Source organism: Camelina sativa, chromosome 20, assembly GCF_030686135.1.
Source record: "Camelina sativa cultivar CO46 ecotype springtype chromosome 20, ASM3068613v1".
Classification (NCBI taxonomy): Eukaryota; Viridiplantae; Streptophyta; class Magnoliopsida; order Brassicales; family Brassicaceae; genus Camelina; species Camelina sativa.
In genome coordinates this window covers 21,119,027-21,131,649 of record NC_141899.1, presented here as the reverse complement: position 1 = coordinate 21,131,649, position 12,623 = coordinate 21,119,027, and the positions used below count along the sequence as shown (strand labels likewise).

At 34.1% G+C, this 12,623-nt stretch overlaps 1 protein-coding gene across 1 annotated transcript; it reads left to right on the top strand.

The window, feature by feature from the left end:
• Window positions 1-1,648: 1,648 nt before the first annotated feature.
• On the top strand, window positions 1,649-2,175 carry LOC109131327 (uncharacterized). The gene has a single exon (XM_019242166.2). The coding sequence runs from the start codon at window positions 1,729-1,731 to the stop codon at window positions 1,993-1,995; it is 267 nt and encodes an 88-aa protein (XP_019097711.2). The 5' UTR covers window positions 1,649-1,728; the 3' UTR covers window positions 1,996-2,175.
• The last annotated feature ends 10,448 nt before the right edge of the window (window positions 2,176-12,623 follow it).

Genomic DNA, 12,623 nt, shown 5'->3' with positions numbered 1-12,623 from the left:
AATAAAACCAAAAGAAATCGTGATACTAATCATATTTTAGTTATTTACATTGACTTACTAATATTGACAAGAATCTTAGAGTGGTAAAGAGTTTGGCACTTCGTTGAAATTTTAAGAGAGCAATATCTAGAAGCATCATTAGGATAGGAAAGCAAAATACAACCAACATATAAACAGTTCTGTGTTTCGTCTTTTATAACAATAATTCTATCTTTTTCGATATTATTGAAACATACAATTAGAATACACCACCTTTTGGTTGATTCGATCACACTCATTTAAAAAATGTTTGAAGAAAGTTCAATAGAAAAGAAACAGAGAACTTGGATGCCTTTGGGAGGAATTAAGGAAGATAAAATAGAATAAAATGGACAGACCAAAGACTCTTTAAAAGTTTAACAATGAACCCTTTGAGATTGAGTTTGTCTGATAAAATCTCAACAACCGTCCGATTCAATACCAAGCAGGTTCCACGTTTCTTCATCTTCATCTTCCCTATCAGATACTCGAATAATATCTCATTACTATGATCTCCTTCTTAATTTTACGTTAATCTTTTTAATACGGTTGTTTATTATGATTAAAACGTGGAAAAATTAATTACACCAAGATAGCTCATTATCTGATGAGATAGAAAAAAATTAGTGCACACTCCTGATGATTGGCCTGCTTATTAATTACAAAAATTAATTACACCAAGATAGCTCATTATCTGATGTTATGTGAAGTCGCTATATTTTATTATTAATGGTTTTTTTTCCCAGCTTTAGGGTGAATCTACAGTTAAATATTGATTTTAAAAGAATTTAAAATCTAAGTCTAATATATGTGCAAGGCAATATGTAGTATATAAGGGGTCAAACCTCGAGATAATAGTAGCACACTCAAAATACAAAGAACTTAACATATATAAATTCTTTTTGTTCTTTTTCTGAAAACAATGTAAAATGATAAAAAATAAAATGAATTAAACAAGATATATACAGATCAATCAAAATAATAAAGATATAGTGATTTACATTTGAGGAGGAGTTGTCATGTAGTTAGGCTAGAGACTGACTCTGACATTACATCGAACATTATATGACACACTACATTTTCGACGACATTATGACTCAACAACTCTTTTTTTTTGGTTAATATGACTCCGCAATGTTATTATCAAGAAGCATTTCTATTTACTTATAGTAAGTTGTGTTTGTCTTTAAAAATTCAAACAATATATATTCGAAAAGATAAAGACGAAGAACAATGTTTCAGCAGAGATAAACAAACAACTATACATCCATTAACGAAAAAAAAAACAAATTAGTTTGAAAAGCCCATAAGAAAAAAGAGAAACTAACGAGAGCTAGATTAAAAATGTTGAACCAAAAAAAAAATCATTCACCTAATATATATAGCTATTTTGTTAACTATATAAACAGAAAAGAATAGCTCCAAATACAAGCGACACATTAAAAAGTATGTGGTACAACGTAAACGAAATAACACTAACTAAACCAAACTTTATTTCGGTTTGATAACTTCTAAAAGGGACCAACCAAGATTCGAACCAAACCGGACCAAAAATGAAAACCCCACATAAAGCTGTTTTGGCTCAGTCACCCTATAAATACATCCCCAAAGTCCATCTCTCCACACCAAAACACATCAGACAAACACAACCTTACACGAAATTTGCAGTTCTTTTCTTCAATCTTAATTGCTGTTCTTGTTCTGTCTCTCATGGGAAGTCATGGCAGAAAGAAGTTTTCACTCTTCAGCTTATTTAAAGCAAGAAGGTCGTCTCATCATAGAGTTGAAGCTGATGCATCCTGGGACGACGTCGTTTACACAAGAAAGGCATGGGCCAGCGACGAGGACAAGCGTTACTGGGTGGCTGAGCCAGGTATTGACCGTAAAGCTTCTGCTTTCATCGCTAAGTTCCATGCCTCTCGTGTCTCTGAGTCCGAACGCCAAACTCTCCCTCCTTGCCAATCTTATCATAACTAGTCATCACCATGGTGACGATGATGACGATGATGAATGGAAGAAGGCCTAGCTAGGGCTTATTTAGTTTGGTTTGCTATGTATATTGTCGTTTCTTTTCTAATGTATTGATGATTATCCTTACGATGATTTGTTTATAAAATGTCTTAAATGTAGTTTTACACACTAATATTTTAAAATGAACTCGACAGCTTTAAGTTTATTACATGCAATTTTCACCGACCAGTTTTAGTTTGGAATGTTACATTTATGATCCATCAATTTTTGAACGACATATGATCAAGACAAACATGTCAAGCCGTCGGCAGCAGTAATATATTTACATTGATATGATAAGTCTAGCTAGTGAAAATTAATTAAGAATTTACACTACATTGACTCATGTACTTATTTATCTCTTGTATTTATATTTCCCTTGCTTGCACTACAATACACTTTTGGATTGGTTGAATAGTTTAGTTAAACCTACCCAAAACCTGTAACTCTTTAATCTAATAAAATTATATGGACTTTCGTAGCCAATATGTAATTCTTTTCTTCTTAATTTCGGAATGAATCAAATCTCTCCGAGTAGGATTCGAACCTATGACCAATCAATTTTACTTTATTACAATTTTACTGTAATAATAGCAAGTACGGATGAGTAATATATATAGTGAGATTAATTAAATAAGAACAAAAATTTGGAGCCAGCTGTAGAATCTAGAACAATATGTGGATGATATTATGTTCCAACAAATATTGTAATTTGTACACAAAGGTACATTTCTAAGAGTACATTGATTCCTTAGCTTTTCTCTCTTCCTCACTCTCTCACCTTCCTTTGCCTATTTTTTTGTTACAACTATCTTTTCCCTTGTTGTTTTCTTTTCTTTGTTCTGTTTCGAGACTCTATTTGGGTTCTATCAGATGACAAAAAAAAACTATCTTTTTGTTTTTTCTTTTTCTAATTTAATAAGTCACTTAATGTCCTTGCTAACTCTTTTTCTAATCTTATTTTGTGAAAATTGGAAAGAGATATCATCTTCACAGAGCTACTAGCTAGTATATAAGACGCAAATACAAAAATTGGGCTTATTTGCTTGGTTGCCGGCAGCAGCTGCGTCTACGTTTTTGGCCGTTAGATCGAAACAACGTTTAAAAATATTAGACGCATGTCGCAGCATTTACTGCAACATCTTAATGTAGGTACCTGCGATAATCAAACGAATAAACGTATTTGCGGTTACCGTAGCCACAGATACCTGCGACGACAAAACGAACAAGCCCATTGTGTTAAATTAGTTTGATTACTTTTACAGTAACTTACTTTTTTTGCTATATATGAATTAGCAAGCTTACCCCACACACACAAACACATGTATATATTTTTTAAAAAACCTGATAAATTCATCAAACAATTCTCTATAATAGATAAATAAATACAAATCATCTTTATACAAAACACACACGGCACAAACCAGTTGAATGGAAACAGTAGTTTCATCACGTTTTCTTGAGAGTGAAGTTAACAATACTAGCTTCAATTTTCTATTTACTAAAAGTAACATAGGAATAATAAAAAAGACATCGAAGTGTTAGCTGCAGTATCTTTGCTGTTGAATGATTCGTTCATAGCCAATATAACTCTATGTTGATTGGCTAATAATTTGATCTTTATGAATATTTGCTTTACCTGAGCAATGAGAACCATCTATTTTTCACTCCATTACATCGGCCAAATATATACCAACCCGGTGTGGAGCGATGTATATAATTAATCAATTATTTATAGTCCGGTTCGACCTCATTCTTTTTTTTTGAAACAATATTGATTGGCAAATACCAAGTACAGTAATTTAGATGTAAACAAAATGATAGAAGGCAAATCGTCCAAAATCTATACTACCATACCAAAAGTGAAAAAAAAATGGTTTGAGGCCAATATAATTATGTTAGATCGTCAAACTGGCTAAAGAAAGATTTGCGAGTTAAATTGATAATATAATAGTAAAGAGAATAACAATGCATGATTCTCCTAATGCAAAGATGTAAAGCTAAGTTTTACTCGATCTGTTGATTATATCAACAACGCACAATGTTAGATGACTGAAGACCACATATAAACTGAGAAGAATATTTAGTAGTAACAACAATCACATCTTAAACTTGTTAACTTTTTCTTTTGGGTTGGATTCTTGCTAGTTTCTCACTCTTAACAAATGAAAGAGATTGACTTAAATTGGGAAAACATAATTGAGAAGTCATTGAGAAGCATATTACCAACATATTCGAAATTATCTATGAAAATTATTATCTCAATTTCATAATAACAAGTGTTATTATAACAATTTTCACAACATGACGTGTGGCATTTTGTTCTCTATATATTTGTATTTCTTTTACTTAAAGTCAAATTATGTATTTTATGAAAATGTGCATGTTAAAGATCCAAAATAACAATTATTTTGAAACAACCAAACAATGTTAAAACAACATTTTTTTTTAAACTAAAAGATTTTGGCAAATCATTCAAACCTAGGTTGCATGGAGGTCTCTCCGAAGTTCGTTTCCTGTTTTCGGAAAATAAACTTATTGAAACACAAAAAATGTTACGGGAAAAAAATGTTACGGAAAGACGACAAAATCCTACATTTCTTATTTAGAAACTTAATAAACACATAAATTGAAAATATTTTGATTTATGATATATATACTGTTTATTTTTGTACCAAAAAAACTAATTTATTTAATTTAAAATACACATACACATATACATATATTTGATTTATGATATATAAAATCCTATTTATGAATTTGAGTGTTTTAATCTTTATTTTTAGTTAAATATTTAATATTTATATTCTAAATTAACATGTTGTTTCAAATATATATATTTTTAATATGATTTTGATGTTTGGCATTTTAAGAAATATATATATATATATACATATACATATACATATATTATAATATTATATTGATGTTTTCAAAGAGTATTCATGTCCTAATTTTATTAATATATATATATATATATATATATATATATATATATATATATATTTGAAATGTTTTACTTCTGCGTATTGGTTTCTGCTTTCAAACACAAGTATTTCATTTGAGGAAAATAACGTGTTATATTTTGTGGATTCATTTTAATCTTTCAAACTGGTCTCTTATTCAAAAATCCATAGTTTAACGGTGATGAAAAAATTAAAAGTAAAGCAACATAACTCACATTCATTTGCTTATCCTGTCATTTGGCTTAGTAGTTAGTTCCCAAACTATAATCAATCACACTGATCGTAGTAATAAAAATTTAGCCTGTTCATGCAAACAGTAAGAAATGTTTATAACTTTTGTAGTTTATTTAAAGTTTGGTCCAAACTTGGAGATCATACGATCAAGTCGACAATATAGAGATTCATGTTTTTGTGTCTAGCTATGAATGGTTTCGAGTTGTTTTAAATTTGAAAGACAATCTAAGATTCACTTTTAAACAGAGATATTCGTAATGCCTAGATTTTTTTGTCTCATGCATAGACAAAGTGTCAATGTCTAGAGATTCTAGTACATGATATTTATAAAATGGTGCTTAACTATAGGGAAAAAACCAAAAAATATCTCATCTATTTTTTATTTGGACGTTTAATACCTGGTTTTTTTTGGTTGGAAGAAAAATATCTCATTTAATTATCTTAGGCTAAAAAATATTTGATCTTTAAATTGTTGCCAGATTCTAACACGTGGTTTAACAATCGTTAATGGGCGTCACAGAGCAGTTACCGGACATTAAAATCTAACCACATGTGTTTTTGTGAATCTGACAATAATTAAATGAGTTATTTTTCTTCTAACCAAAAAAGATTAGGTATTAAACATCCAAACAAAAAATAGATGAGGTATTTTTTGGTTTTTTTCCCCTTAAATATATTAATTCATTTGTTTTTGTCCCATAACAAGTATTCTTGAGATGGATCTAATTCAAATTGGCAAATTATTACGAGAGTAGAGCATCGATGGAACTAAGCTTTTGCATAAAATATATAGACAAAAAAAATTGTACCAAAAAATGTCACATGTTTTGCTTAGAAACATTTCACTTGATAAATTAGACGTACTCATAGAAAATACTGTTACAAATATTTCAGTGTTTTCAAATAATTTCATGAAAATAAAATTTTCAAAAAGATATTTCTGTCACCTTATTGTTACTTTCCTACTTCCTAGTTATTCAATGTTATGTACTTATGTTAAAACTTTTGCACTTGTTCTGTTTTGTTGTTTTTTTTTTCTTTCAAATTTGAAAATAAAAAGCTTTCTATAAAAAACAAAAGGATGAAGATTAACACATTTCAAGAAGACATGTTTTTCTAGATATTTTTTGAAGATTCGATAATTATTCGTTTTTTTAACTTTTCTTTAACGTGCTCAAGTCAATAACAAACCCAAATAGTAATGTAATTTCTCGATTGATGCTATCGACCATTCAAAACACCTCACATTTTTTAAACCATGACACATATAATTATCCAAGGATAGTGCTATCTCTTATTTCATGGTTTGGTCTAACGATTCTTCGGTAGGGTTTATTTATGCTTAGACCTACAAGAAACAAAAGACAAGCTAGGGTATAAGTAGGCTATAATAATTGTATATAAATTGTTCTGAAGTAACAGATTCATGATTTGAAAATCAAATCAAGCCCATCAATTTGGCTTTGAAACGCTTTCTGTCAAAATGGACAAGACATGACTTCCTTCGTGTCTTTCGTATTAGAACCAACCATCTAAAAAGCTCTCTTCCTTTTTTCTTCAATTTATTTTTATTTTTATATTTCTATTCTAACTTTTTGTCTTGTATTTGGTTTCTTTTTGGGGGTATCTATTAAATTTACCATATCGTAGGAATTTAGTAATTAGATGAATAATGTAAAGGTTCGGAATATAATGTTCTATCGCACATTGTAAAAAGCAAAAAGAAGGCCCAAATCTTGGTTGAAATTGTTGTTGAAATATCCCATTCACGTGATCACGTCTTAATTTTAATCGTCAAAACATCTTTCAATTCGAAGATCTTTGTGAGATTTGAGTAACATGATGATTTTATTTTGGTTAAAGACTACCATATGATGTGGTCTTTGATAATCAAACCTAGTAATACAAAAAGAAAGTAAGATGAAAAACCCTTCCTTTGAGAACTCTGATTTTGTTTACAAATCTTTTTTTTTTGGGAAAACTTTAGAATTACGAAATATCTTCTAGATCAATTAATGCAACTAAATGAATACCTCTTCTTTTGTTTGTTTTTTTCTTTTGTTTTTAATGTAAAAAGAAAAGTATTCAAAGAAAATTTAAGAATCATTAGTTTAGAATTATTGAATTTAAACACTTAAGAACAAGAAAATGTATAATAGACTAATTTCTTTTATTGCTTTAGAAAACTGACTCAAAAACTAAAACTCTCAACAAACTCTCTCAAAACTTTATAAGCTATGTCACATCTTTACATCTTATTATATAGAGAACACCTTACCCAATTCCTAATCAAACTAGATAATAAGTATTTAGATAACTCCTAAAATACTTCATCTTTATCTTAATCTCTTTATAAACTATAACACGGTAGGATTAGGATTATCTTGTTCTTCAAGTTTCTTTCAAGCTTATCTCAACATTCACCCCCCTAAGCTTGAAGTCTTCCAATGTGACATCTTGAACTCCAATGATATCCCTTATCTCCTTAAACTTGATTATGTGCTTTTGTCAAGATATCAGCCTTCTGCTCACTCCCATGGATGTGCTCCACTTCTATATGCTCATTCTCTACACACTCTCTTATAAAATGGTACCTAGTGTGTATGTGTTTACTACGCCCATGGAACACCGGGTTCTTCGTAAGTGCTATCGTTGACTTATTGTCAATTAACAGAGTCACCGTTTCACATGTTTTACCAGTGACTTCTTTGAGTAGTTCTTGAAGCCATATCGCCTGCTTAGCTGCTTCAGTAGCGGCCATAAATTCTGCCTCGCAGGAGTACAATGCTACCGTTCTTGTTTTTGCGTACACCAAGTAACCGGACAGTCGTTAAGATAGAAAATGTGGCCGGTTGTGGACTTACCATCATCTTCATCAACATTATGACTGCTGTTACTGTAACCTATAAGTCCTGCCATGCTTGTTCGTCTAAAGACCAGACTATGAGATATAGTGCCGCGTATGTATCTAAGAACCTGCTTCAGGGCAGCACCATGTGATTCCTTCGGTTCTTGCATATACCTGCTCAGCACACCAACAGAGTAGGAGAGATCATGTCTAGTATGAAGCAAATACCGAAGACACCCAATATTTCTTCTATAAATCTTTTCATCGTAGCACTTCTCTTTTGGCGCTTTTGACAGCTTCAAATTCGAGTCCATAGGTATGTGAACAGCGTTACAATCTCTCAAACCAGCTTCCTCCAGAATCCTTGCAGCATATCTTGCTTGAGTTAACATAATACCTCCTTTAAACTGATCACTTCAATTCTAAGATAAAAGGTTAATAAACCGAGATCACTCATCTCGAACGTCAATGACATTTTCCTTTTGAACTCCAAAATTAACTCCAAACTCGTCCCCATGACCAGTAGGTCATCAACGTAGACTGCAACTAACAGAAGATGCTCTTTGACTTGTTTACGGTAAAGTGACGGCTCCTTACAACACTTAACAAAGCCTAACTCCTTTAGAATCGCATTCAACTTGTTATTCCAAGCCCTTGGTGCTTGCTTTAACCCATAGAGAGCTTTGTTAAGCTTGTATACCTTTTCTTCACTGCCTTTGACTTCAAAACCCTCTGGCTGACTAACATGCACGACTTCCTTCAATTCTCCATGTAGAAAAGCGGTTTTAACATCGAGATGATGCACTTTCCAACCGTTCGAAGCAGCCAACTGTAACACCCCAATCCACCATTGAGGGACCAACCCCTATTTTTGTTGAAAAGAAGCCCAGCCCACTAAAGGCCCAGCAACTTTGGTTGCAAACCTACGTGCGCATGTGTACGAGTGTATATATTTCCCTCTACCTCCAGCCACTTCTTTGTTTTGCAAACTCGAAACCCTAAAGCATCAGATCTCCTTGGTTTCAATCCTTCATCGCCATCGTTAGTGATCAAGAGTTGACTTTGCGTATTCCTTTTCCTTTTGGGATCACGTTAAGCGGAGAGAAGAGTTGGACGTACGTCTCGGTTTCATCTTTTAACACCGGCTTTGTTTAGGTAAGGCAAATCTATCATGGATATATGGTCTATTCCATTGATTATGTCTCTATTGGTTACTGAGTTTGTAGTTTATGACTCCACAGTTGGTTTTAGTGAAGAAGAGGATTTCAGAAACATTGTCAAGTAGGGGTTTTGGTGATCCGTTTCCCGTCGGATCTGAAGGACCCAGATCACATTTTTGGTGTCGTTGGATAGATCCTGCTGCAAGGAAGAAGTAGAAACTTTCGGTTCTTTATTACGAGGTAAACTCCATCCGCAGTTCGAGTTACAAGTTGGTGAAAAATCATTATTTTCTGAACCCAGAAATTAACTAAAGTGTCAGATCCAGTTTGCAGTTTCGACCTGAGGTTTTGGTGGAAGAATTCCGGCGTTACCTAAGCACTTCAAGTCAGTTCGACGGTTGTTACAGATAGAAGGGGTGTTAGGGAAGCCACTTGAGCCATCTTTATCACCGGAAAAGGTAAACCGTAGCTTCTGCGTTGGTTGCTTGTCGGTCAAGAATCATCTGCCTCTGTCAAGACCCATAAACCCTAATCTGTGTTGAACTGTTTTTCTTCTGCTGCAAGTTTCAGATTGTTGCTAGCTGCTCCAGCCTTCTTCCTTTCAGTCCTATTTGTAGCCATAATTCAGGTGAGGGTGTGATCTGTGGATTTTGAACACCAAACTATTTTGACCGTAATCGTGTTATGCTTGGTTTAGGGATAGGTTGTTTGATTGTTTGTATGATATAGGATGATTAGTGGTAGTATATCTACTAATGACAGATATGTGTTACGTGAGTGTTTGATATTCATATGTGGATGTATGACCATTAGTGTCTGCATAAAGAAAAAGGATGTATGACCATTAGTGTCTGCATGAGTAAAGTGGATGTATGACCATTTGTGTCAACATGAGTAAGAGATGTATGGTCAATGGTACCTGCATATGTTACGAGTTGTTATATGATATTGTGTGGTGGCATGATACGATGTTTTAGATGTGAGCTGTGTTTAGTGAAATATATAGGTTATATGTTGTCGAGGAAGCATGTTTGATTATTGGAGATATTAGGAGGTTTGTTGATAGCTTATTCTTAGACCTTGTGTATGCGCTTGCTGGTGTGCTTAGTTTTGTGTTGACGGTCCTGTGGACAGGCGGGATCGTTCTCACTGAGTAAAACTTGTTTTACTCACCCTTTTTTTCTCTTTCCTTCAGGTCAGGTTTGATTAGAGAGTTTAATGCAAGTCGTCGGTGTTCTTTTGGTGTATTTGAGGGTTGGGGTTTCACACCAACACTATGAAGAACCAAATTGTTTCAATGCGAGCCACTAGAGCAAATACCTCCTCATAGTCTATCCCATGCCTTTGTATGTATCCTTTAGCCACAAGCCTAGCCTTGTACTTGTTGATGCTTCCGTCAGAGTTTTGTTTAAGCTTGAATACCCATTTTAGCCCAATTGGTTTGACACCCGTAGAAAGATCAACTAAATCCCATGTCCTGTTTTTGTTGATCGATGTGATCTCATCTACACACGCATCTCTCCATTCTTTGATATCTTTAGCCTCATTATAGTTCCATGGCTCCTCATTTATAGCAAGTAACACCCTCTCACATTCGATTTCAGCTAGCATTACATAATCTTCCAAGTAACTCGGTCTTGTAGTCTGTTAACACCGGCTGGATCTCTGTTTTCTCCTGCGACTGTTCTTCTTGACATGTGTTCTCGTTCCCAATGCGTGGAAGATCAAATTCTTCATCAGAATTTTTGCTATCAGCCTCATTATCACTTCTCTGCTCTTTCCTCTGTTCTTCGAAAACAACTTCTTCTCGAATGCCTTTATTTCCAAACTGTCCAAAACTGATTGTGAAAATCCCTGAATTACTTCCATCATCTCTCCCAAGGATGTTCCATGTCCAGCTTTTTCCTTCGTCAAAGTAGACATCTCTACGTACTATTATCTTTTGACTTGTTGGATCAAACAAGCGATAGGCTTTTGATCCCGGTTCTGTTTCAAGGTGTACCAAAGCTCGTGACCTATCGTCGAGTTTCTTCAGCGACGTTGATTCGACCTTAGCATAACACATACAACCAAACACACGCAAGTGCTCAATGTTCGGTTTTCTTCCCTTGAAGACTTCATATGGAGTTTGTTGAACCAATGTTCTTGTCCCAACTATATTGATCAAGTAAGTGGCATGCCTGACTGCTTCGCCCCATAAGTAATTAGGTATGTCCATGTGCTTTAAAATACTCCGAGTCATTCCCAGAAGAGTTCTGTTTCTCCGTTCTACCACTCCGTTTTGCTGAGGTGAATAAGGAGCGGTGAGTTGTCTTTGAATGCCAGCATTGTCACATAAACTTAGGAATTCTTGAGAAACAAATTCTCCCCCTCTATCTGTTCTCAATGTTTTAATGGTGGCTCTTGTTCCTTGTTCAACTAAGCTTTTGATCTTTTTGAATTTCTCAAAAGCTTCACTTTTCTCTTTAAAGAGGAGCGACCACATATACCGTGAGTAGTCATCGATCAGCACAAAAATATACCTGTTCTTTCCAGCAGTTGCAGGTGTAATGGGACCACAGAGGTCACCATGGATTAGCTCAAGAACTTGTGTTGCTCGATATGTTGCTTATGCAGGAAAACTCTGTCTTGTTTGTTTTCCAAGCAGACACGAGGCACATGTTTCCCTTTCAATTGTCATACTTGGCATACCAATGAATAAATCATTCTTCATCATCGACTTCATGTTATCTAAACCAATCTGCCCAAGACGAGCATGCCATGTTGCTGAGTCGTTCAACGCCATGACCTGAAGACACTTACTTGCGTCAATATCCAGAACAACCTTATACAGTCTGTTCTTTGCTCTAGTCGCCTTTACCATCAATTTACCCTCACGATCATGTAACGTAAGAATTTCCCCTTTCGTGCAAACATCACATACTGCCTCCGTAGCTTGTCCTAAACTTATAATGTTACTCCTTAGGTCCGGTATGAAATAAACATCTTTTAATATCCTTTTCTCTCGGTTTATGAGAGAAGAATTGACCCTTTCCCTTTGTTGTTGATGCAAGAATCGTCGCCGAACCTTACTTTCCCTGTTACTGTCTCATCAATCTTGGCAAAGTACCTTCTGTTGCCTGACATGTGATTGCTTGCTCAATTGTCGAGGTACCAAACATTGCTTCCATCTGTTTGCGTTTCAAACTCACTAGGCTTCACATTCTTCTCATTGAGATATACTATCTCATGCATCATTAGTTCGTCTGCAACTTGAGTTATTTCTTCCTCATTTTCCACAGTTTCTTGGAGTTTAAGCAGCCTGTCAGGACAATTTGAAGCATAATACCCTACTTTGTCACACTAGTAACACACCACTTTTGATTTGTCTCTTTGTTGATACCCGAA